This window comes from Cydia fagiglandana, chromosome 8, assembly GCF_963556715.1.
Source record: "Cydia fagiglandana chromosome 8, ilCydFagi1.1, whole genome shotgun sequence".
Classification (NCBI taxonomy): Eukaryota; Metazoa; Arthropoda; class Insecta; order Lepidoptera; family Tortricidae; genus Cydia; species Cydia fagiglandana.
Genome location: NC_085939.1, coordinates 21,240,234 through 21,267,752, shown reverse-complemented (window position 1 = coordinate 21,267,752; position 27,519 = coordinate 21,240,234). Strand labels below are relative to the sequence as shown.

The window sequence follows — 27,519 nt, the reverse complement described above, 5'->3', positions numbered from 1 at the left end:
ACCCAGTCACTATTTATATTGTTTTCTAATCTAAATAAAAATACACAAAACCTTATATTTAAACCCAATTTGTAAAGCGACAAGCGATAAAATCGTATTTAAAATAATTACTCTTGTTAAACTTTGATAAAGCTATCAAGATTTTTCTACGTATGAGTGTGTGTGAAATATAACCTTGAAATTGACATTTTTGGTGTTTTTTCTGCATTTGCAGTGTTTTTTTTATTGTTGTTAATTGTTGGTTGTAGTTAAAGGTGTATTTGTGTAGTGCATTTATTAATAATAACCGTGGTAAGTTTTTATTAATGTTTACCTACTAATTTATTATTGTTAATCAGTATTTATAGATTTTTTTTAAATGTGCTAATATATTCCTACCTATGTCACCAATCAATTTAATTAAATATTAAAAGCAGGATTTTTTTCTCCATAAACGTAAGTTGGGGCGAGAGAGGTTACGTATAGGTATTATGTGAATTCACTAGCTTGCTTATCTCTATTATTATAAATAATATTTATTTATTCACCTGCTTGTTTGCCTCCTAGATATATCTTTAAAAAGTAACAAGCGAAGACCGTTCAGATACCTATATTGTGTAGGTAGGTACTTTAAGCGGAGGGGCTTTAGTACAGTCGACATCAATGATATGTTTACACCTTTGCAGCTTACATCTTTGTAATCTAATATAATAAGGCTAAAAATGTAAACATATCTTTCACATTGACTGTACATAGTAGGTACATAGGTACATAGAACCTTTTGTTAGGCTATGTAAAAGTTTCTGATTGAACGATACGTTATCCGTTATCGAGACCATTAGGTACCTACAATCATTAGTCCAACGAATAAAATTAGTTGATCATCACGTTATTCATTCCAAACCTTTGGCGAGAACGGGCAATTCGATTGGTCGGGTGACTTTATTATAGTTAAACCACAAACATCATAAGATTAATACCAAATTAATTAGTAGTCGTGAATTTCCAGTAAGTATGACTTGGAACTCCGGTAGCCGGTAGAAGTGTAGTGCTCTTACGGTAAATGTCGCTAGGTACGTGCCTCAATAAGGCGCATATGATTCACTCATGTGGAAATTTTCGCTGTCATCGATTGAAGTCTCGGTAGCTTAGTTGGCAGAGCAATGGGCGTGTGAGCGAATACACGTAGCTTGCTATACGAGTGGATTAGAGTTCATTAGCCTAGCTAGAAGCTAGACCAACGCATTGCGGAGAAGAATGAACCTATAGTCACGCAAGTCACAGTGAAACAAAATAAAGCAGTCAGTTAATTTATAACAGGAACATGAGGGCCTCTTGACGCATGACTAAAATGCTAACCACACATTTGATATTTGATATTTATTGAAATCAAATTTTAATATTATTGTTTATTGAATGAGTTTTATGACTACCTACTATACAATGGAGAATGTAGTAAGTAATAAAATATTGATGTACTTAGGTGTGATATTTTATTACTTTTATTTTATTACTACTGTAGCAACAATTCGGCATGCCTACAATGTTTTACTGCCATGGTGGCGAGGGCCGTCACAGACGTCTTCTTAGCCTTCAATTTGTGCCATTCTGCCGTGCTAACAACATATGCACATAATAACAACAATTGTTAATCTTGTTCTCTTTGAATAAGTTCTTTATTTAAACGATGATTTTCATGCAAGTACTGCAAATACAATAAGCAGGGCAGCATTCTGGTCTTATTAGCCCTCTACCAGCCTCTTGCACCACGAGCCGTCTTTACGGGCCACGTGGCCAGCCCACTCCCACTTCCGTTTTGCCATTCGCCTGCCTACATCAGTGATAAAGTTACGGGTATGTCTGCCGATATCTCTAAGAATGTTCTGCAAATCTGCGTTGATCGAATTTGTTTATAATATTGTGTAGGTACCTATGCGACATGATATCGATTAATCTCGTATTGAAAAGCAACTTTCCTTTCCTTGACGGGTAATATTCCCCTTAGCCCCCAAGTACGAAGGCTTTTAGTAACTAGTTAATTACTGTACGATAACGTACTTTTACTTTTTCACTATGACCAATAATTTCCGATTTGATTCGGTAAGGTTGATAAAATCAATCTATTCATGCTATAGTTGTACATAATAGATATTGATAACGTAACTATTAAACTTATGGTACGTATAGGAGTTATTAGTGTGGGCTAGACTTCAGTCAGACAGGCAAGAAAGGTACCTAAAGTATCGTGCATTTTGTACAATTTTCTATACATGTACAATTTTCCATTTAAATATATCTTTTACCTGACATATATCTATAAATCCCTTAAGAAACTTAGAAAGGGCTACTAATATAAAAGAACGAGGACCCGTAGGTTTTTGTGTGTAATTTTTTCCGAAACTTGAAATCTTTCATTTATTTATTCTACGTTTGACCAAAACCATTTGTTGCAGTTCGTCTCGCAGCATGAGCGGGTGATGTGATGGCCGTGCTTCGCTACCACCAGTTTAGGAAACCGATGTCCGGCTTGCGAGGTGACAGGATTGTGAGTACCTTTATGGACAACAACACTAGTCTTACATCTCATATTTAAGCTAATGTTCCCCTCTTCTTAGGACATTTTTGAAGTGAAAACTTCTTTAGCGGCGCTGAGCACTTTTTGAGGTGGGGAAAAAATGATAAACTTGAGACAGCGTAACGCGTAACGTGCTGACGTCATGTTTTACGGACAATGTTATTCCCCAAAGAACTTTAGTCATAACGCATCATAGTCAGGTAAAATATTTAAAACTGGACTTTTATATTAAGCAATAAAGCTCAATGTTCTAATCTTGTACGGGCTGAAATACGAGGATCTCACAGTTACATTCTAACTTTATATCACTTCAGTAGAATTCAATAAAGCTACATCTTGATGAAATCGCTAATAAAAGTGAACTCTAGTACTGGTGAATAAAACTCAAAATTACAATTTCTATTCGAATTTTAAACAATTACCGCTACAAATTTAAGCTCACTGGCCAGCGATTTCGGAACTAAAGTTTTTCAATAGAAAGGAGGATGGGTCAATTATACATAGTGATGCAGACATTTTGGACTACTCATTAAGTTTTCACTTCTGTCGGCACTCCCGGAGTGCAACCCGTTGTTTTTTTTTTTAATTTATTTAGGCAACAAACAGTCTTTTACAAAAATAAGCATCTCCTATCCCATTTGGTTGGGTGAGATTTGGCTTGACTATTATTGGAAGCCCCCATTATCCTTTAGAATTTTCAATTATTTGGTTGCGGTCTTGTTCTTCTACTAATAATAAACCGAAAGGCCATTAAAATCTGATGCTCCCAGGTAATAATCCTACTACTGCATACCTACATCATAAGGGGTCATCCATTAATTACATCACACGTTTAGGGGGGGGGGAGGGGGTCAAGAAAATGTGACATGTTGTGACAAGGGGGAGAGGGGGTCACAAACTTTGTGACGTCACTTTAACTTCATCAGTAACCAAAATTTTATTTTAATCATTTTAATTACTTTACAGTTCAAAAACAAGTTTTTGGAACGATAATCGTTTTTATTAATTTGATTTTTTTTTCTTAATCAGTTTTGGGTTATAAATTTACTAATATTATGACAAAAAAATAATAATACTTAATTCGATTTTCCGATTTCGCTGAAAAAATGTGACGTCACACCAGGGGGGGAGGGGTTTGCCAAATGTGACCAAGTGTGACAATGGGGGGGGAGGGGTCAAAAAACCTTGAAATTCGTGTGACGTAATTAATGGATGACCCCTAAGATGTAGAGTAGAGTTAGAATTTCGTTCATATTTGCAAATAATTCCAATCAGGTTTTTTTACAGTGGCGCTGGCGTTGCCAATGGAGCGTCGTGAGCATCTGCGCCATCGCACTCGTCCTCTACAACGCCGCCGCCAACATCTGGCTGCTCCACCCCCCCTCCTGCCCCCCACACGCCACTCTACCCCCCACCGAACCCGCCACATGCGAGCCTTGTGACGCAGCCAACCCTAGCGTTGATGACGACCCTATTTCAAGAATGGACTTGAGACTTGGCAGATGGGATGGTTCAAGGTCATACAAAATGTTTGATTACGCTGCAGTTGGAGATTTATACGCAGAACTATCATCGGATCGTCGCGTCTGCTTAGCAACTCAAAGCTCAATAGAGCGATTACACGAACTCCTCAGGATCGCAGCGCATTGGTCAGGACCTATATCAGTAGCAGTCTTCGTTGCTGGAGATGAGCTAAGAATGCTTAGAGCATTCGCTATGTGGCTGTTCCGTTGTCAACCAGAAATCTACATGAGAATGGCGTTACATGTAGTGACGCCTAGTGAGAGACCAGGAGTCCCGGGGCACGCCCCGAGCTGGGCGAGGGACTGCGAAGCGAAGCCGCTACCACCTTACGAAATCAAGTCAGATACAATGGCTTGGAGAGTTAGACATCCGTATCCTCAGAATCATTTAAGGAATTTAGCGAGAAAGAATTGTCAAACACCATATGTGTTTCTGGTGGATATAGATATAGTACCGTCAAAGGGAATGGCGGAGGCGTTAGATAAGTTTTTAGCTAAAGCCCCAAAGTGCCCGCTGTGTGCGTACGTGGTGCCGACGTACGAGCTGGACCTGCGGGTGGCCAGCTTCCCGGCGAACAAGTCGGAGCTGCTGCGGCTGTCGCGGAAGAAGCTGGCGATACCCTTCCACAGGAAGGTGTTTATCTACAACCAGTATGCTTCTAATTTTACAAGGTGAGTTATTCTAGTATAATAACCTTATGATTACTATTTATGTTCTTTTTGTGTTAAGATGATAAGATGTCTGGACCGATTTATAAAAACTGCTTGGTTACGAAATGGTTGGGTTGGTCCCATAGTCCCATCTGATGACGACACATCCCCCATCATCTGACCTGATGGTCTGGATCTAATTATGGGTTTTATTAAATCGAGAGCACTCTTCAAATGTTAAGCAGGCCACTGACGAGCCTTCCAAATGGATGCCGTTATAATGGATTCATCCAAATGGACGGCATCCAATTATTTAGTACACTGACGATCGATCCATTTCATTCGTCCATACTTCCATGCCATCGGTGCTCTTGCTTGTGTGTGCTTTATCGGTGCAAATGGATTTATGTGAAAAGGATTAAAAAACCAATATTTTGTGTCTTGAATAACAACAACAATTTTTCTAGCGCGGCATTTCTTTTTTATCTTTGTTATGGTAGTCGTCGTTTGTGACTTGCCATAAACATGAATGATTCCGATACTCCTCTATTACCGAAAAAACAAAGTCTCTGCCTGTCATTTTTACGATTAATTCGTTGTCGTGTCGTTACTTGGTGGCAGCGCCATGCAGACTGAATAAAAAGCGGCCAAGTGCGAGTCGGATTCGCCCATGAAGGGTTCCGTAACAGCAAGTAACATAATAAAATTGCGGTTTACGGTTTATGACGTATTAAAAAAAAACTACTTACCAAATCTTGTTCAAACCAATTTTCGGTGGAAGTTTGCATGGTAATCTACATCATATATTTTTTTACCCGACTACGGCAACGCAAAAGGAGGGTTATGATTTTGACCGGTATGTATGTGGGTATGTATGTATGTATGTATGTATGTTCATCTGTTCCCTCATAACTTCTAAAGTACTTATTATAATTTAACAAACGATGTGTCATTCGAATCGTCTTAATCGTCCGCTGGTTATAGGCTATATGGTTTCACAAAAAAATGAACACGGCGCCCTCTAGAGGTCATAAAGTCACGAACCAAAAAAATAAAATTAAGTAATGATGACGTGTTATACATCATTTGAAAGAGCTCAATTAGCACATTTCAAATATATAAATATTGTTAGCTTTTGCACCCGGCTTTGCTTGCATGTGCCATATAAAACATTAATTTATCGGTTAGGTAATTCGAACTATGAATCTACAAGCGCTCTGGATTATATCCGCGTGTTACGCGACTACGGCGATACAAGAAGGTTTTTGCAAAAGAAATTTGTTTGGCCGCTATACATGGTGTTTTTTTAATGTCCTGCAACAGTTTATAACGTGAATAGGTATAGAAGTCCTGATCAGCCAAAATGTATGAAACAGTCAATTTTTTACAAGATACGTACGCGCTCCGAAGACGGGTGCCTTCGGCGCCCTCGTACTAAAAGTGTCGGGCGTAGCCCGACGTACGCGTTCCAAAGCCGGGCGCCTTCGGCGCCCTCATACTAATAGTGTCGGGCGTAGCCCGACGTACGCGTTCCAAAGTCGGGCGCCTTCGGCGCCCTCAAGCCCGACGTACGCGTTCCAAAGCCGGGCGCCCTCGGCGCCCTCATACTAAAAGTGTCGGGCGTAGCCCGACGTGCGCGTTCCAGTGCCGGGCGCCTTCGGCGCCCTCATACTAAAAGAGTCGGGCGTAGCCCGACGTACGCGTTCCAAAGCCGGGCGCCTTCGGCGCCCTCATACCAAAAGTGTCGGGCGTAGCCCGACGTACGCGTTCCAATGCCGGGCGCCTTCGGCGCCCTCATACTAAAAGTGTCGGGCGTAGCCCGACGTACGCGTTCCAAAGCCGGGCGCCTTCGGCGCCCTCATACTAAAAGAGGGGGGCGTAGCCCGACGCACGCGTTCCAAAGCCGAGCGCCTTCGGCGCCCTCATACTAAAAGTCTCGGGCGTAGCCCGACGTACGCGTTCCAATGCCGGGCGCCTTCGGCGCCCTCATACTAAAAGAGTCGGGTAGAGCCCGACGTACGCGTTCCAAAGCCGGGCGACTTCGGCGCCCTCATACTGAAAGAGTCGGGCGTAGCCCGACGTACGCGTTCCAAAGCCGAGCGCCTTCGGCGCCCTCATACTACTGCGTGCATTTACCGAGGACGCCCTCGCAAAAGTAATATAAAGTGAGTTCAAAAAGTTAGTAACGAAATCATGACCCCAAAATTAATTAAATAAAAAATAAGTTCAAAAACTAAAACCCGACTACTGCAAATCGCGCTCTAAAAAGTATGAAACAAGATAGAATTCTTATCTGAAATTATCAAGCAGGAAATATTAAAAATGTTACCATTTTTTTTATATACAAAATACAACGTAATATAATTTACCAAATTTTTTATATATTTACAGAGGTTCAGAGGATAGCCGTGGTCGTATGCCATATTACTTTTAAGTTTATAATCGTGGCATACGACCACGGCGATCCTCTGATTCTCTGTAAATATATAAAAAATTTGGTAAATTATATTACGTTGTATTTTTTATATAAAAAAAATGGTAACATTTTTAATATTTCCTGCTTGATAATTTCAGATAAGAATTCTATCTTGTTTCATACTTTTTAGAGCGCGATTTGCAGTAGTCGGGTTTTAGTTTTTGAACTTATTTTTTTTTAGTTTTATCATTCTCTTATTTTAGAAGTTACAGGGGGGGGGGACACACATTTTACCACTTTGGAAGTGTCTCTTGCACAAACTATACAGTTTAGAAGAAAATGATAGTAGAAACCTCAATATCATTTTTTAAGACCTATCCATAGATACCCCACACGTATGGGTTTGATGAAAAAAAAAATTTGAGTTTCAGTTCTATGTATGGGGAACCCTAAAAAAATATTGTTTTTTTTCTATTTTTGTATGAAAATCTTAATGCGGTTCACAGAATACATCTACTTACCAAGTTTCAACAGTATAGTGCATATAGTTTCGGAAAAAAGTGGCTGTGACATACGGACGGACAGACAGACAGACAGACAGACAGACAGACAGACATGACGAATCTATAAGGGTTCCGTTTTTTGCCATTTGGCTACGGAACCCTAAAAATGGACGTAGTTTTGCACATTCACGGAGTGTTTGGAGTGCGTCCAGATGGCGTGGCGCACGTTTGGTGTACGTTTCTTGCATTGACGGTCAGTCCAAAGTCGCCACGCCGATACGTCCAAATGGAGTGGCGTGCTGGATTTCAATCCAAATGGAAATCCACGATTTGGATGCCGTTTAAAAAACATTGTACGTTTTTGACATTCACGGACCGATTTTGGAGTGCAGCCACGCTATTTGGACTGTTGGAAGGCTCGTCAGTACAATGTTATGTACATAATTATATATATATATATATATATATATATATATATATACTTTTTAAGTAACTCGTGCATTTACTTTCGGAAATCATAATTTATGAAAGCGTAATTAACTGCCGATGTGCCAATGACCATAAAATTAAAACATTTTCTTTTTCTTAATGATAAAGATTATAAGGTTTATGCATGATGGGTGGAGTAAGCCCATCTTGATAATAACAATGTTATCTTATCCTATGATTCTTATCTTATGTTTATGTTTAGATGGGAAGCGACGGGCGGCAACGAGAGCGAGCACACGCACGTCAGCCACAACGTGACCAACTTCGAGCTACTCTACGAGCCGTTCTACGTAGCGCCGGACACCGTGCCGGGCCACGACGAGAGGTTCCTGGGCTACGGGTTCACTAGGAACACACAGGTGAGCTACGTTGCGTGCACTACCACGTAGACACCGTGTCGGGCCACGACGAGAGGTTCCTGGGCTACGGGTTCACTAGTAACACACAGGTGAGCTACGTTGCGTGCACTACCACGTAGACACCGTGCCGGGGCACGACGAGAGGTTCCTGGGCTACGGGTTCACGAGGAACACGCAGGTGAGCTACACTACGTGCACTACCACGTAGACACCGTGCCGGGCCACGACGAGAGGTTCCTGGGCTACGGGTTCACTAGGAACACGCAGGTGAGCTACGCTGCGTGCACTACCACGTAGCATAGGCGTACCCAGCATTTATTAAAGGGTGGGGCAGAAGTAGGGTTACGTGCCTTAATTGTTCCTAAACATTTTTAGCTTCTCGTCAGACCAAAGACCAGGGTGGGGCAAGTTGCCCCACTTGCCCCACCGTGCGTAGGTACGCCTATGCCACGTAGACACCGTGCCGGGGCACGACGAGAGGTTCCTGGGCTACGGGTTCACTAGGAACACGCAGGTGAGCTACGCTGCGTGCACTACCACGTAGACACCGTGCGTGCCGGAGTGGTGCCGGGGCATGGTGAGCACGGTATTTGAGTTATGGATTCACTAGATGGATACAAATTTTTTATGCACACATTCCATGTGCGTGTACTTAGTCAAGAAAACATTCTTAGTCTGAACGCAATCCGACTATCGCTCGCTATATTTGAATGGCCGACACTTTTTTTAAATGTTAATAATGGAAAAAGTTGAATAGGTCTACAATAAGCTTAGTTGACATTGCTGAATGAATAGTTTTCTAATTTGGCGTGATGCTAGCAAAGTGGCCTCGATCCCTGTATCTACGGATGTTTGCAACTTCTTCAAGTCGAAACGGAGCGACCGCGTCTTAATATTTTAGAAAATTGGAACATTAAACTTTCAATCTTTGTCTAAATTATGTCATTTACCTGGTTATCGCGTGCATTTCGGTCTCAATGACCTTTTCCAATTAACATTGGATAATGTTTATTTAAAAATAAATAGACTAATGTCTATCGTATTTTGTTGTATAAATTTTCAGCGATAAAATGTAATTTTTGACAAAGATATATCAATATGAGCACTGGCCATTACACTAATATATCTCCATTTTTGTGATATGAAGCCATAAATTTGTCGCCATCGAGCTTCGTAATGGAATCGCAATATGAATGCGTTTCATTCCGGCTGCACTCGGATCGAGATCGCCGCTAAAAATTATTTATTGTGGCCAATACTTAACCCGACGCATGCAGTTACAGAGTTGCATGCCGGATGTTATATGAATTTTTAAAAGGCGGTTTGCAGATAACAATTTCCATCACATTATTAAATGTTAAAACGGGGCTATAACGCGTAATTTAGTAAACCTAAATACTTATATTAGTGCGAGTGAAATGTTCAAAGCAAATTGTGAACTTCGAAAGCCACTCTCAAAGGTAATCCAAAAGATTCTAAATAACACCACGTGCCACGTGACAGTTTGTTTTAACTACTTATTTTGATCGCTAAATGTTTCAAATTATACAACACAATGGAAAGATCTCAAAGCAAGTATTACTTAACGCTTTTTGTCCAATTAAAGTAAAGAATGAGGTCATCGGCTCTACAAAAAGTATATTTTAGTAGGGCGCGCTAAGTTGATGCAACTTCATTGAAATTAACTACTTACACTAGGAATAGATTAGAATACTCGGAATAGCCGCGGTGTGGTGACTATCGGCTACAGAATTTCATCCACCAGAACAGACTTTTGAAACTAAGTTATAGAGGTATGTAAGTACAAGTTATACGATCAAGCGGTCCACGATTTGAATATTTTTAGACACCCTTTCAGAGGTGTTTCCCATAAGAGTCCTAAATACACTGTTGGCCGTGGGGTCTTTATTCGTTCCGTGTGTATCCTTGTAAAGGATAGGTAAGCAACGTCGCTTCACTGAGGTTAAGAACGTGTAAAGGCTCGACACTACATATTTATTTTATTGTATTTATTATACTTTTAATTTGCTTATAAATCTAAATATTTAAAACAGTCACACCACAATGAAAACGTAGGTACAGCCTAAAATCTTTCAATTTGAAGAATACATTATTTAATCAATATAGAGCTCCACAGCTCCACCAAGATTTATTTTAATTCAACCAAAATGTGACATGTTTGGTGCTCCGCTGTCTGCTGTGACACGCAGCCCGTGCGCGGGCGCGGGCGCGGGCGCGGGCGCGGGCGCGGGCGGGTGAAGGGCGCCAGCGACGTTCGGTTCAAGTTTAAAAATAAAACGTTTCAGCTGTTCCGCTGATTATTGAATGTCGTCGTCACAAGTCGAGCGTGGGCTCCATTTGATCTGTTTTGCATAGGTATCGTGAAATAGCTAGATAATTATAGGTATGCAAGGTAGATTTCAAGGTTTATCGATATGCCTATTACTATGATATTAATACCTAGACCATATTGAAACTAAAAATAAACTTTCTTACAAACATTCATGATCAGCAGAAATCTACGAAACAAATTTTTGGCGCAATTTCCATACAGCAGCAGAAGAAGCTGAACGGATGAGGTGATCAGAAAGATCTACACACGTTCTAGTAGTCTCTACTCCACTTAAAATATTAATATTTTGAAATAAAAAGAAAACAACGCGTGATGGTTTGATGAAGCTTTATAAAATGTGAAAGTTATGTAGCTCTTTAAAAAAATTCTGGCATTGGATTCAATTAAACGTCTAGATTTCTCGCTTGAAACCTGTCTGGTGACAATTTAGCAGAACAATTAGTATTTATAATTAAACACCCAAATTAATTTTAACGAAGGTCATTGAACAGTAACTTTTTAATTTTATTCATTTAGTAGGTAGTTATCCTCTGTATTAATACTGGAAAAGTAAGTGATTCCAGACAACGTATGTAAGCGAGTTATACTTAGTTTTTTAATGTACCTACTATAATGATAAGATTTTTTTTACTATGGGTAGGTAGGTAACCTACAGTATAAAGGTACTAAATGGAGCTCTTCTCTGGTGGAACATAAGACCGTGCTGCTATACCAGGATACCTGTTTCCTTATTGCGAGTTAATTAACATCAGCGTGTGAATAAGTTGATATACATTTCAGTGGCGGCGCGTCAAACATATCCATAGGCAAGCCGGGGCTAATTTGGCTTACATATTTCCTTTGCTGAAACGTCCAAAAACTGGCAAGCCGGTGGGAATCGGCGTTTATGGACGCGCCGCCACTGATACATTTCAGTATCAATCGTTGACGGGAATGTATACAGTACTTCGTTCTATTAGGTTATGGGCTCACCAGTCTCAACAAGCTTCTACTGGAAGCAAGTCTATACAAGAAAAATGTTACCTACTACAAGTCACAAAAACTGGTCAGTTTCAGCAATTTACATAATCTATGATTCATCTGATCTGGCCTTATATCACTTTCCTATTTTTTTCCACAAGTCTGCCCAAAGGTCACCGCTGGGTCGTGACCATGGGCCAGAGCGTGAGAAATTGCCTATCTCGGTCAACTCGACCGATCCGTGCCACTAGGAGAGTACTGGCGCCAGTTGAAGACTAGCTACTTGACACACTACTTGTCAATTAATCGTTGAAGATGATCTGGACTTTTGTGGTGCTGTGCCTGTTTTTGGGGAATGTCGGTGAGTTGAGTTTTGGATTCTATTGTGTAGTGTGTAGGGTTGAGATTTGAGTGCTTCCTGGTCAAATACAAGATGATTAGGACTTTCGTGCCTGTTATTGGGGAGTGTGGGTGAGTGGAGTTTTGAATTCTATTTTGAAATGGAAAAGCTTGAGCTATTTGTTTTGGATTCTATTTTGAAATGGAAGAGCTTGAGCTATTTGTTTTGGATTCTATTTTGAAATGGAAGAGCTTGTTGCTAGGCCTACTTGAATAATGCATATTTTGAATCTTGAATGTATAGTGACTGGAAAGCATGATCCAGTTCTAGCTAGATAACCGGGATATACCTACGTGAACGAAAGCAGTGTGCTAGTTTTTGGGCAGTGTGTGTTCAATTTTGTATTGTATATTGTAATAAATAAAGGTGACAATTCTGTGCTAGGAGGAACGCATGATCCTCCTAGTCTAAAAGAACTTTTGTGTTGCTATGGCTGTTCATTGGGAACTAGGTACCTATGTGTGTAGGTTGGGATTCTACCAAGGATTTAAACAATTAAAGGTTTAAGCATTAGTAGGTACCTATATCATTGTACAAAGTCTAATTCTTTTTTTTTAATTTTAGACCTCCAAGAAACCAGTGACGACATAGAAACTGTAAAAGAGGAGGATCTCCAAAATGTAGAGCTGGAGCCCCTGGACGCGGTGTGCCCTGAGCTCAGCGGACAGATTATAGGTATATTTTATATCCTTTTAGTGACAGTTATTGTCAGCTTACGCTAGGTAAGTTGTATAAATAAATTATAGGCTGAACTGAAATTTAACATTTAATTTTGTTTCTTGGTAGGTGGAAGGGCCAGTTCCATCACTCGGCATCCTTATCAGGTGTCGATGGTTCTGAATGGGAACTCCTTTTGCGGAGGGTTCATCATCAGCCAAGATTATATTATGACTGCAGCGCATTGTGTTAACAAGTAAGTTCAAGCCACCTCTTTCGAATCAATACACTTCCAAAGACGCTACTAAATGTATTCTTTAGTATTGAGAAATTAAAGTTATGCCTAGTGTATTTATTTTTGCATGAATTAAGTAGCACAGAAGTGATCGAAAGTTCACAAACTCGATCCTAACAATAGTAATCCCTCCAGCACGGATCCGTCGGCCATCCGGCTCCGCGTGGGGTCGACCCGGCGCGACTCCGGCGGGCGCGTGGTGCCGGTCGCCAGCGTCGCCGTGCACCCGCTCTACGGCCGCCCGGCGTTCGACCACGACATCGCCGTGCTGAGACTGGCGCAGCCGCTAGCTTGGAGCGCGGCCATCCGACCGATACGGCTGCCGACAAGGGGGCAGGCTGTACCTTTAGTGAGGCTCACTGTTACTGGGTGGGGTCTTACTGCCGTAAGTATATCTCTTATAAAATGGGTATTAACTAGGTAGCAAAGGAACACATTAAAGATATACATAGATACCACAGAAAAGATACAAAGGATACTAATCTGATAGGTAATGTAATAACTAGATGGTTATATTCCTCAATTTTGTTACACCTTAAAAGACGTCGTTCATGAGTTATTTTGGTTAATATAAAAGGCTCTAGTAATGTTAACTCGGTATATTTGTTCCAGCCTCGGGGCCGTCGGATTCCACGTATCATGATGGAAGCCAACGTCCCAGTGGTCCCGCACTGGCTGTGCCAGCTCTCGTACGGAGGCTCTTTGACCAACAACATGTTCTGTGGGGGGCACTTCCTTATCGGAGGGGTGTCTTCCTGTCAGGTATGATTTGAAGATAATATGAATGTAAACATATATGTATATTTCGAAACTGATGATCACCTATCTGATGATGGATTGTCCATGCATTCTCGACGAGTAAATTTACTCTCCAGGGCAAAAGGGAGTGTTTAGAAGAATTTTGGGATGAACAGAAGAAATAAAATCCAGTAAATCATGGAAAACAAAACTTGGTATGGTATGGTTCGGATAAAGGACAGTGTGAAAACGCTCTAAAACCGAGCCTATAAATTAATATTTTGGTTTTTCAGGGTGACTCCGGCGGCCCAGCCGTATTTCAAAGCGTCGCGTATGGCGTTGTCTCTTTCGCACGCGGCTGCGCTCTCCCTCTCTCTCCAACTGTGTTCACAAACATCGCCGCACTCAGAGACTGGGTTACCACTGCCACTGGACTTTAGACTTCATCCCGTCGTAATAAGGATTATTTTACAACAAACAAATAGACTTAGCTGAACATGGTCATAAGTTCTTCGATAGGGTATTTTACTATGTACAAACAACAACTATATATTTCACTGTGCAACAATTTAGTGAACTAATATTTATTATACAACTATGTATTATTTTATAAATCTAAGTTCGGCAGAAACGAAGTACTTTACCTAATATGCCCCTTTCATTCGAGTTCGGGATGTCGTTTAATCTACAGTCTATAACTCTATACAATGAGAAAATATTTCATAATGAATATTATAATTCACTAAATTGTTAAATACTGAAGATTATAGTTGTTCAAATCGTGATTGCTTCAGTTCAGAAGTGTCATAATAGAGTATCTATTTATTTAACATAAACATATGCCATTATAGTTTAATTCATGAATATGAAGCCCTAATCCAAAGATTAAAGTAGACGAGTAGAAAAAAGTTTTGTTCCATAAGATGTCGATATCAATTAGAATAAATACTTACTAAAGGGGTCAATAAGTAGAAGGATCGAAAAAAGTAAAATACCCTATTGCGAATATTAGTTAGGGATCTCGATGGCACTTTAAAGCTAAAGTGACTCAACTCCAGGTTGTTTTACATGGAATTGTAATCCTAATTGTTCAGATCTTAAAATAGATAACCGTGTGACTGTGTTAGCGGATCTCGGTCATTCACTGCAACGTCTGTGATACAATCTTTAAATACATTGTGCTGGTTTTTTTTCAGAACTTGCGACGATTTGTTTTCGTACGTTTTTAAATAAATATTGGAATTTGAAGTTGTTTTCTTTAGCGTTTTAATTGACATATGGATAGTCCTAATGAGTTTAGAAAAGTGTTGAAAGTTTTTTGTTACGACAGTTGCTAATCGTCACTTACAAAAAAAAATGCTTTTAGCAAGTCGTCCTTGCTTTTAGGTATCTTGTACTATCATTGACAACGAAATACCTACCTATATACTAAATATATATAGCGCCTTTTGAGCCAACAGGAGTGGTCATTTCTCCATACAAACGTACTCGACTGTTTCCCCCGTGGGTTTTGATGCTAGAGCAATGATTTTTTCAACACAGATTAATATTGTCAATAATGTTAAAGTACTTATTACTTAAGTATAAGTACGTTTCAGAGAAAATACCTAAGAAAGTTTTTTTTGTAAGTAATCTAGATTTTAAGAAATTATAATAAGATGTAAAAACATCCACTTATTATTACAGATAAATAAGTATTTATTAAAACAGATATTAAATAACAAAATAAATTAATCATAAATCTAGCCCTTGCCCTCCCTTTTGCCTCTTATTATTACTACCTACCCATACAACCATTTCTAGTCGCCGTTACGACGCGGTGTTGACACATCTTGTGTCGACACCGTCTGTTTCGGTCACAATTCCAGTCGCAGAGTCGTCGCCGTGTCGACACAGTTACCAGAAATGGGGAAGGGTCGACACATGACACAAAGTGACATAAAGTGTGGTCGCCGTGTGCACACATTGTTTCGGGTTTGCGACTACTTTATGCCAAAATCATTCGTTCATTCGTTCATTTTGTTCCTGTCAAATGGAAACTGTCAGATGGAAAAATGCTTAAATAAAAATAAGTGACATTAATACGCCATCTCTAAAACGGATTACAAGACGTAATTATATATTGTTTGCATTTATATTACAATAGGACTTAAATTATTATGGGGAATTAAACTGCTCGAGTGATTTGATAAACTAAGTGTAATATAATCAACGCGCCACCACATTGTTTTAGTTTAGCCGGAATTGAAATTGTTTACTTCTCAGTGCCTGTGTTCATAACTATATTATTTGATGCATTTTTAGTACTTCGATGTGTATACTATACTTAAATAACAGAAATAACGCTTTACATACTACGAAACTTGTTAATTATGATGTATAAATATGGTTTAAGGCTGAGAAATATTGCAGTCACAAAGTAGTCGCAAATGTTTCGACTTTGTGTCGACTCTGTGTTGACACATGACACGCGCTGTCAAATGTAATAACAAAGTTACTGGATTTGCAAAATGGCTCCTTGTGTTCATTCGTTTTCAGATATTCTCAAAGTGTAAGAGCCATGCCGTGGAATAAAAAAAAGTTAATCCTCATATTTTAATCGCGATTAATTTAGTCGACCTAACATAGATTGAAATTGCATTAATCTGAATATTAATCGAATAAATTATCGATTAAATCTCGATTGAAAGTTGACAGGGGGACATTTTTGTACGTAAATGGAATAGGATTTGCATGTAAATATTTCCCACCTTTTCGGGGCGGGGACAAATGGGAACACACAATTTTTGGATGTATTCCCATTTATTCCCGCAGGGAACAGATGGAATAGGATTTGAAAGTAAATATTTCCCATTTTTTCCCCCCTTATCGGGCTGGGGACAAATGGGAACACACAATTTTCGGATGTAATCCCATTTATCATTTATCCTCGCAGGGAACAGATGGAATAAGATTTTCATGTAAATATTTCCCATTTTTTCCACCTTATCGGGGTGGGGACAAATGGGAACACACAATTTTCAGATGTATTCCCATTTATCCCCGTAAGGAACAGATGGAATAGGATTTGCATGTAAATATTTCCCAATTTTCCCACCTTTTCGGGGTGGGGACAAATGGGAACATACAATTTTCAGATGTAATCCCATTTATCCACACAGGGAACAGATGGAATAGTATTTGCATGTAAATATTTCCCATTTTTTTCCACCTTATCGGGGTGGGGACAAATGGGAACACACAATTTTCGGATGTAATCCCATTTATCCTCGCAGGGAACAGATGGAATAGGATTTGCATGTAAATATTTCCCATTTTTTCCACCTTATCGGGGTGGGGACAAATGGGAACACACCATTTTCAGATGTATTCCCATTTATCTCCGTAGGGAACAGATGGAATAGGATTTGCATGTAAATATTTCCCATTTTTTCCACCTTATCGGGGTGGGGACAAATGGGAACACACAATTTTCGGATGTATTCCCATTTATCCCCGTAGGGAACAGATGGAATAGGATTTGCATGTAAATATTTCCCAATTTTCCCACCTTTTCGGGGTGGGGACAAATGGGAACATACAATTTTCAGATGTAATCCCATTTATCCACACAGGGAACAGATGGAATAGTATTTGCATGTAAATATTTCCCATTTTTTCCCACCTTATCGGGGTGGGGACAAATGGGAACACACAATTATTGGATGTATTCCCATTTATCCCCGTAGGGAACACATGGAATAGGATTTGCATGTAAATATTTCCCAATTTTCCCACCTTTTCGGGGTGGGGACAAATGGGAACACACAATTTTCGGATGTAATCCCATTTATCATTTATCCTCGCAGGGAACAGATGGAATAAGATTTGCATGTAAATATTTCCCATTTTTTCCACCTTATCGGGGTGGGGACAAATGGCAACACACAATTTTCAGATGTATTCCCATTTATCCCCGTAGGGAACAGATGGAATAGGATTTGCATGTAAATATTTCCCAATTTTCCCACCTTTTCGGGGTGGGGACAAATGGGAACACACAATTTTCAGATGTATTCCCAATTATCCCCGTAGGGAACAGATGGAATAGGATTTGTATGTAAATTTTTCCCAATTTTCCCACCTTTTCGGGGTGGGGACAAATGGGAACATACAATTTTCAGATGTAATCCCATTTATCCACGCAGGGAACAGATGGAATAGTATTTGCATGTAAATATTTCCCATTTTTTCCCACCTTATCGGGATGGGGACAAATGGGAACACACAATTTTCAGATGTACTCCCTGGCGAGACAATGTGACGTAACGTGACAGGTGCGACCTTTCGACAAGTCTCATTGTTGCTGACGTCACAGGCATCCATGGGCTACGGTTATCGCTTACCATCGGGCGGACCGTATTCCTGTTTGTCACCATCATTGTATTATTTTTAAACCTTTATTATATCGGCAAAAACAGGTATTTCTTTTGCGATGTTTATGATGATAATGATGGAAATTGTCACAAGATTTCAAAGAACTTTCGGTAATTCTTGAGTTCTGTGTCGGAATTTCGTGACAATTGTCGTATTTCTTGTGACAAATGTCATTAGCTTCGCAAAATAAGTACTTATTAACTGGCGATATAGTGGAGTTTTTTTTTTATTAACATGTCGGTGGCATACGACCACACCGCCCGTCTGATGGTAAGCGATTACCGTAGCCCATGGAGGCCTGTGACTTCAATTACAGTGATGTAGACAATAGGGAATATTAGGCAAAGCTCTGCGTAGGTGGCACTAGTAGTACACATACAGTAAACAAACATGCGTCACTACGTCACTCACATATCGCCTATCGTGAAACACGACAATCGAGGGTTCGGTTTCTGCCTCTCTATCACTCTCGCATATTCGAGCGATAAAGAGGCGGATAACTAAATTTCGATTTTCGCGTTTACCGGTAGGCACTTGTTAACAAACCGCCTTGATGCATCAATGTCATATTTTATTGTCTTTGAAAACTTGTCAAAAAACAGTTTAAGGCACAGTATGTATAAGTTAGTCTATGAATTTACTGAGTCGGTAGTGCTGCACTCTGGCGGCAGAACATTGCAGTAATATTAACAAACCGCCTTGATGCATCAACGTCATATTTTATTGTCTTTGAAAACTTGTCAAAAAACAGTTTAAGGCACAGTATGTATAAGTTAGTCTATGAATTTACTGAGTCGGTAGTGCTGCACTCTGGCGGCAGAACATTGCAGTAATATACCCTATTGTTGGACCTGTCACGTCCTAAAACCTATAAAACAATATTCATGACGACTTTTATGACAACATGCGTAGCCGCCATCTTGGATTATAAAATGGTCATCATTTTCGAATTCTGCACTCCCTAAAACCTATAAATCGACATCCGTGACGACGCAAGTTATCTTTATTTTCAGATCTAACCAATTGCTACAGAATACAAAGGACAAAAAAAGAAGCAAGGAGGTAATGAAACAAGCAAAAATACTGATGATTCCTCGACGCAATTGGATGATTCTTAAATTGTGTCCAGATTTTCTTGTCATAAAAGTTTTTATTTTTCATATATAACTCACACAAGCTCCGTGACATTTCGACCTTGTAATTTTTTTAATGTTTTTGTTTATATATGCGTATCTCACTGGAATAATATAATCAAGGTATGTTTATGTTTGATGGTTGAAATAGTAACTCTAAAAATTATATTTGTATCTTATATACCTGCCGAAGACTTTTATTTTTCCTTTTCCTTCTACACAAGTTAGGCCAAGTAATAAGAATTTAGGGCTCTCAATTTTATCTTGACTTCTACATCAGTAAAGCTACGAGGCCATGTTTGGTATCGTTTTCGTATAAATTCACAGTAACAAATTTAGTTATGGTATCACATTTACACCATTCCGAAATAAAAACATATAAACTTATTAAAATACTTTCTTTTAAACTCCTCTTCACGCTTAAACTGCTGAACAGTTTTAATTTAAAGGTAGACAGGACATAATAAGTTATCTCAAAAATCATCCTTTAAAGGTGTGAAATGTGGTGCAGGGGGGAATTCAGAATTGAATTCTTGAAGTTAATACTTACTGTTTAAGTTTAGGTTTGAAGTCATGTTTTTTATCATTTTCAACTAAATCAAAGATGTAGAATTGTAGACCATCCCAAATTTCATATAAATCGGTTCAGCGGTTATTGACTGTCCGTACAAATTTTCACGCCACTTTTCACACCTTCAAAAGATGATTTTGGTTATAAGATCTATCCTATGTCCTGTTCCGGGACGCAAACTATTTCTATACCAAATTTAAACGAAATCGGTTCAGCGGTTAAGCGTCAAGAGGAGTTTAAAAAATATCGGCCAAGTGCGAGCCGGACTCGCGTATTAAGGGTTCCGTACATTAAGTCCGCCTCGCGCTTGGCTGCACATTTCTAATAGGTTTTCTTGTCATCTTAATAATCGTGATAGGTAAAGGACTATTTTGTGTATTTTTTTCAAAATTTAAGACCTAGTAGTTTCGGAGATAAAGGGGGGAGGGGCAATGGTCATTTTTTGGGTATAAAATCAATTTGTTTACGTTATATGTCCGTCTTTGGGTCCCTAATTTACATATATGTACCAAATTTCAACTTAATTGGTCCAGTAGTTTCCGAGAAAATAGGCTGTGACAGACGGACAGACATACAGACGCACGAGTGATCCTATAAGGGTTCCATTTTTTCCTTTTGAGGTACGGAACCCTAAAAAAATTGTTTTTAAATTTTGTGGAACACGGCCTAGCACCTTCACTGATGTAGAGATGAAGATAAAATTGAGAGCCCTAAATAAAGTTTCAAGAGCGGATATCTCAAAAACTATTCAATATATGGAAAAAATTTACTAAATAAACTTGTAACAAATTAAATTAACTTTCATTTTCTATAAGTGGCCATGTCGCTACGATGCATAGTTTCCGAGATATAATCGAAAAACCGGAAAATGAGACCTTCAAAGCCCCCTCTCTCCCCCCCCGCTCAAAGGCTACGACCGAGGACTTTTGATATGTTCACCTCCTAACTTGTCCAAACCAAGTTAAGGAGCAAAAAATTGTGTACCGAGCATTTCCCTCTACAACTTTATTGAGCATTCGTTGCCTGACCTAGTAGCGTATTGCATTTCTTTAAAAACTTTTCTGTAAAAGGTTGACGGGTGTTGGGTGTTTATATGGTTTTGGTCGATTTTTATCATTCGCATCGCCCATGATGACTTACTAGAATTACGAGCACACGAGACACTAATAGTAGTTTGACAAACCTTGGTTTTCAAGAGGTATTTTATATTGACATTTGCTGTCACAAATTTGCTGTCAGATTTAGTCGCAAACCGCACGCAAAGTGCACACAAATGTGTCGACACCTTGTTACGGAAAAGTGTAGACACGGCGACGACACTTTGTTTCGAAACAATTCTAGACACATTGTGTGGACTCTGTTACGACACATCTGACATTTAGTTACCACTTTGATGATTCTGCGACTGGAATGGTTATATGGGTACTTACAGAGAAGCCATAGCAAACAATGAAGTTGACGCAATCGCAGCCTGCAGGTACCCCCCCCCCCCCCCGTGCCACCAAAACGTCGTAAGCGCCGTAAAATAAATTTCATGGGGCTTGCCTACGGCCTACGGGTTTATTCCAGGTCGCAAGATTCACATTCCGCTTCTATGGTTTATTGTCAAAACAACAACGATTTATGGCACAAAATACTGGTTCACGGTTCTATACGTACCGTAAAACGGGGTGAGTAGGTTTCGCGGGGAGAGGTGGGTTATGAATGGGGAGAGAAGGTTTGAGAGGGGAGTGAGAAGGGATTTTAAGGCTACTGCTACAAAAATAATGTATTCCAATTTAAAATGGAGCTATAGTAATACGCATAATAAAAAAAGATCGATCCATCAATCTTCCAAAATCACCTTTGTATGAAAACCCCTCACCCCAAATACCTACGAGGCACTACGGGGTGAGGTGGGTTTTCCTCTTTATCGTCAAAGTTATGAAATGGAACTACCCAAAATAAAATAAAAACTAAAATACAAACGTCCGGAACACTTATTAGATACAACATTCAGTTTACATATGTAAAAATAAAATGTTATCGAGGTTTAACTAAATATATCGCGACAACTTTTACATAATCAATAAAATAATGGAAAAAATTAAAATAATGCCAAAAAACACAAAATATATTAGGTAAATAAATGCCTGCCTAAAAATTACTAGTTTCAATTATTCTACAGTAAACATTAATGTTGTGGTATAACTGCTTACATAACCTCCCTTTTCTTCTTCCAGGTGTACGAAATGTTTCTAATCGGCTACCAGTTCCGAGTTCTATCCCCCATCTTCACCATCCACTGGGGCCTCCAGGCCCGGAGGACTAGACCCTTGTGGCGAGAAAAACAGAACGAAAAGAACAGAAAACACTTCGAGACCTTCAAGAGGGAACTCTTCGCGAGGTACCGGAGAGACCCGCTGCATTTGTTGAGAAGGCCTCCGGCCTCGAAGAAGGCATAGGCTTCGCTAGGCCGGACAGTGAGGCCCGGCCTTATAATAAGTGTTCTTGTGGTATTGGGATGTGTTTAATGTGACAATTAAGTAAATTATAAATGAGGGATTTTTTAGGAGGCCTCCGGCCTCTAAAAAGGCCAAAGGCCTCGCTAGGCCTTATGATTAGTGTGCTTGTGGTTGTGGTACTGTTTTGTTATGTTTAACAGTGAAGTGCTAAAGTGGATTGCTTTGCTAAATAGTGAGGATATTTCGTTTATGTAATTGGAAGTGATAGAGGACAAATCCCTAAAAAATGTTGAACCCTAGCTAAAACCATAAATCAATACTGAACAAATATGAACTCAAACTAAGCTAGCTACACCATTCAGTGTTAAAGCTAAAACTAAGTCAGCCTCTATAGGTATCAAACAAAATCGTGATTTTGAGAGCTAACTTAAACTGTCAGAACTTTACACTTTGCAGCGACTTCAAACCATCTAGTTCAGCTAACATTCCAGTTCTAACCGCAGCTCTGCAATACCGGTACTGAACGCGTCGCTGTCATTGTCAATTTCCATAGTAAAATGAACAGTATTGCAATTTGCAGCTGTCGTTGGAAATGGACTGTCACCTTAAAACTTGTCTTATGGTTGGTCAACATTTTTAGGCGTTATGTAACTGTCACTTTTGTTTAAGAGTATACGGATTGCAAGAAACGACCAATATTTAAACGAGGTTGTTCTGTTTAAATAATTACAATAGACATTTGTAATTCGATACAATATTAGTTTAAAAATTGTTGTGTACTTCTCTGGTATTCTGATAGAGATAAACCATTTTAAACTGCGCCCCCCTACGCTCATATTAATAGTAAAGAAAGGATGCTTAGCACTAGGATTTTCGTATATTGATCCGGCTGTTCCTATCTCTATCGCACGTGTATAAGTATATTGCTGTCCCACTCGAAAATAATCATTGACCGCCGTCATCATGGGCGGGACAGCAAATTAATTACGTTCGAACGATAAAGATGGAGAGAGACGGGTCAATGTACACAATTCCTCGTGCTACGTGACTTTTCTTTAGTGTTAAGGACGCAACGTACACAAGCAAAGACTTTTGCTTTAAAAATACTTCAGATATAGAGTATAAGTGGTTTAAAGGAGCGCAGTGGAAAATATTATGGTTTATCTCTAGAGTTAGACCAAAACAAGTCTGCATCGATTTTGATAGCACACACAGTGCAAGTGTGATTTTAAACGTCTAACTTTATGACGTATATATATAACACTTGCACTGCGTATATATGCTATCAAAAGCGTTGCAGATGCAGACTTATCTTAGTCTAACTCTGGCTATATAAAGTTCAAACATATTAATATTAGCGCCATCTATATCGTGTATATTAGTTACGTTTCGATGTTACACGCTTTGGTTGTTGATCACTGCAAACATATTTTACGTTGTACCTACAATAGTGTTACTGTCAATTGTTGTCAAATTATGTTAAGTTTTATACATATCGTTCATGCAATATTGTTCTGCACGTCAAATGTAAACTACCATGTGCAACACATTAGCAGAAAACGGATTTTAGGGGGCAAAATTTAATTACAGGCAATAAGGGAGTCCCGAGTTGGGTTACCGTTGAAACTCGCACGTACTACATATTTAACACCTCTGTAACACGGTTGTACAATAAAGAACTATCTTAACATATCTTATCTTATCTTGTCCTATAAAGATAATATCCATTATCGATATTTTCCCATATACTAGTGACCTTATAACGTTTCTTGTCAGTGCGTTTATTTTAGTAATTCTATTATTTTGTAGAAGACAATATTTTATTTATTTATTTCCATAGATTCGTACAAAACTATAGGTTTAGTTGTGCCCACAGTTACCACTTACGTGCTCGTTTAAATTAAAAATATTAAGTAATAGGGGTGTACCAGGCTGTTATACTGTAAAATGGTGTAAAATACAACTTAATTGTGCAGCTTGACGCGTAACTATTTACAAGTAAAATTGCACTATGACTGTGACCTTGTGCTCCTTATAAATGCTTTGCGGTGTCTGTGTAGTCAGTACAAATTTCAATTAGTCTCTTAAAAAATAAAGTAGAAGAGAGTGGAGCCATTATTTTTTTGTATGGGAAAAACATCGATAAATGATTTTATCGATATAGGCACTCCGTACCTGTTAATACATTATGTCCCCTAAGAATTGTTAGTCTAAATTCTGATGCTGAATACATATATAGACCATACAAATCTTTTACTACTCGTATCGAACCCCGAAATCGAAAAAAAATACATTGTTAATTTGTTAGTGTGGTCTGATATAATTACATAAATCATGCTGTATTTATATTTAATCTTATTAATTATTATGAATGTAATGTATGAATCTGACTATTTTAGCTGTTAGGCTGTTACGAGTACATGAAACTGTTTTAGTTATTTGTTACCATTTTAAGGCTTCATTAATTTAGTGCTTTAAATTGTTTAGGTTGGTACTAAGTGATACAAAAATAGGGTACCTAAGTGAAGTAGGGTAAATGTAAGTATAAGCGCACAGGGTTCATACTTTATTTTAAAATCTAATAAATAAGAGTCTTTAGAGCTATTTTATACTGTGATTTTGTTGGCATATTAATTATATAATTATTGAATTAATTATTTAAGAATGGCTGGATAAATCAAACGGATTCTAATTATTTTTATCTTTTAAAACTAATTGCACATTTAATGTTTTATCAAACAATTAGTTAGTGAAATATAGAATAAATAGGAATAAAAAATAAATGTGAATGTTTATAATATATAAATATTTTATAATAATAATATGTAAAGTAACAAAACCACGCGAAATATGTTAGTTACATCTTTGAAAGGATTAACATTTTGTTAATATCGAAGTTGGCGTTAGTATTAATATTAATTAATAGTTAGTATTATACCGGTTAGATCACTTATTATATTTTTTTATAGTCTTAAATAGTAGAAGTTATACAATATAGTGAGGCAATTTTAATTTACTTAATGTTGTAAGTTATAATGTATAGACGATAGTGAATTTATATATTTCGTTAATTTGGAGCTTGGAGCTAACGCCAACTTTTGGTAAAATAAATGTCCTCTGTTTAAATTATAAATAATATTAAATTTGTAATAATATGTATCAAACATATATAAAATGATGTAATGTGACGCATTTACCAAAACCTACAAGAAAGGGTAAAGCATTTATACAAGATCGATATGATATACCTGAGAGAAGATAAATCTAGGTAGGACCAAACTAGCACTGATATATGCCTGTATTTAACACTGGCAATGACAGTGGCACGCACAGATACTACAGGTAGATAGAATACTGTTTATTGGCACACCCCAGTAAAAGATACAGCTTAAAGAAAAACAATCAAATAGAGGCAGACAACAGGCGGTCTTATCGCTAAAGAGCGATCTCTTCCAGACAACCTTGGGGTAGCGGAAACAAAGCATTTAATAAAAGAGAGTATCATACTAATACTCACAGAAAAAAAACGTGACAGGCAATTTCGTTTTCATAACGTTAAATGTTACCTAACTAAGTAATACTAAGGGCACGTCTCTATTTGGCCCGATGGTTGACTGTTAGAGAATGCCATTAGGCATTAAGTCCACTTAGTACATTATTTTTGTGTTTTGTGCAATAAAGTTCAAATAAAAACTTAATTTAATTTTTTTTAATACTGATGCTTAAAGGTGACGACCCCGTTAAATTTTAGTAATTCTTTAGACTCTTTAAAAATTTGTAATTTATATCAATCTGTGCGGGTATGTAAGACATCCAAAATGTGATCGAAATACTATGTTTTGTACAAAAAAAATTGAATACGCTCGACAATCTTCGGAATACACGCGTTTTCTACTTACCAAAGTTTTCTCTCTCAGGTACATCGTATCTAATCATACCAAATGAGGCAGAGTGAGATTTTTGTTATAAATTTAAGTAGTAGGTAGGTATATTGCTTAATTGCACTGCGCCCCAAACATTCCTTTACCCTTTCCATCAGTTTTTCGTGGCCAAAACGCTAGGGACTGCGTCAACTCAAACGCACTGCATCTCGCTTGCACCAATGTCTTTACGAGAGATATGCATTGCAGGTTAGTTTACGCAGACGCTAACGAATAAGGCCATGTCTAACTCGTGGCAAGGGTACTTATAAGGCGCTCCTACCCTGGCGCTACTATTTATAAAGAGTACAGTATGGGTGATTGGGTATGATGGTGGCACTTTTACCGTCTAGCCTAGCGTCACAGGCGTCACTCTTGCACATACATACTTGTTAGAATGTGACCGCTGCAACGACAACAGTGACTGTTAGGCCCGCAGGAAAGCACACTAAAGGATGACTCACGCTAGACCGGGCCGGGCCCGAGCCGAGGCGTCCGACATGTCATTATCTATGACGGCTAATCGGTGATCACGTGGTGCTTTCCTTAGCGCCGAAAGCTGCGGCCTGGCCCCGGCCCGGTCTAGTGTGAGTCAACCTTAAATCGAATGTTTCTTGTATTTCACGTCCGTAAAACCCAAACAAGATTCTAAAAATATGGAATTCGTTAAAAAAGCTATTATTGACCAAACGATCGCCATAAAATTGTATTACACGCCAGCTGTTTATCACATTTTAGTTGGTGTGGGAGCGCCGCGCCGTGCCGGTAGCGATATACTCGTAATTATGTCACGGTGATATAAATACCGCGCGCTCTGTCGCGGTCGCGCCGAATGGTTTCTAATAAATTGATCAAACTTTATGTGTAGTTTTTTTACCATACCTCTCTATACTTAGCAAAATTTTGCATTTTAATGACGACTCACTTGATCGATTTAAGGGTCTTACATATTTAATTGCAAGTACGCTAAACAATAATATGAAAAAACCGGGCAAGAGCGAGTCGGACTCGCGCACGAAGGGTCCCGTACCATAATACAAAAAAAACGGTCACCCATCCAAGTACCGACCCCGCCCGACGTTGCTTAACTTCGATCAAAAATCACGTTTGTTGTATGGGAGGCCCACTTAAATCTTT

At 38.8% G+C, this 27,519-nt stretch overlaps 2 protein-coding genes across 3 annotated transcripts; both read left to right on the top strand.

Moving 5' to 3' along the window:
- LOC134666731 (beta-1,4-glucuronyltransferase 1-like) lies at positions 1-27,243 on the top strand. 2 transcript variants are annotated; one of them, XM_063523975.1, is made up of 5 exons: positions 1-291; positions 2,433-2,524; positions 3,842-4,749; positions 8,339-8,495; positions 22,241-27,243. In XM_063523975.1, exons 2-5 carry the CDS (start codon positions 2,462-2,464, stop codon positions 22,460-22,462), a joined length of 1,350 nt encoding a protein of 449 aa, XP_063380045.1. In that variant the 5' UTR covers positions 1-291; positions 2,433-2,461; the 3' UTR covers positions 22,463-27,243. The 2 variants fall into 2 exon arrangements, with proteins under 2 accessions (XP_063380045.1, XP_063380046.1); XM_063523976.1 differs by lacking the exon at positions 1-291 and having other exon boundaries at positions 2,423-2,524.
- Positions 11,774-15,095, top strand: LOC134666732 (trypsin-like). The gene is made up of 6 exons (XM_063523977.1): positions 11,774-12,169; positions 12,773-12,883; positions 12,995-13,121; positions 13,296-13,545; positions 13,773-13,922; positions 14,192-15,095. Exons 1-6 carry the CDS (start codon positions 12,124-12,126, stop codon positions 14,336-14,338), a joined length of 831 nt encoding a protein of 276 aa, XP_063380047.1. The 5' UTR covers positions 11,774-12,123; the 3' UTR covers positions 14,339-15,095.
- Positions 27,244-27,519: the final 276 nt, after the last annotated feature.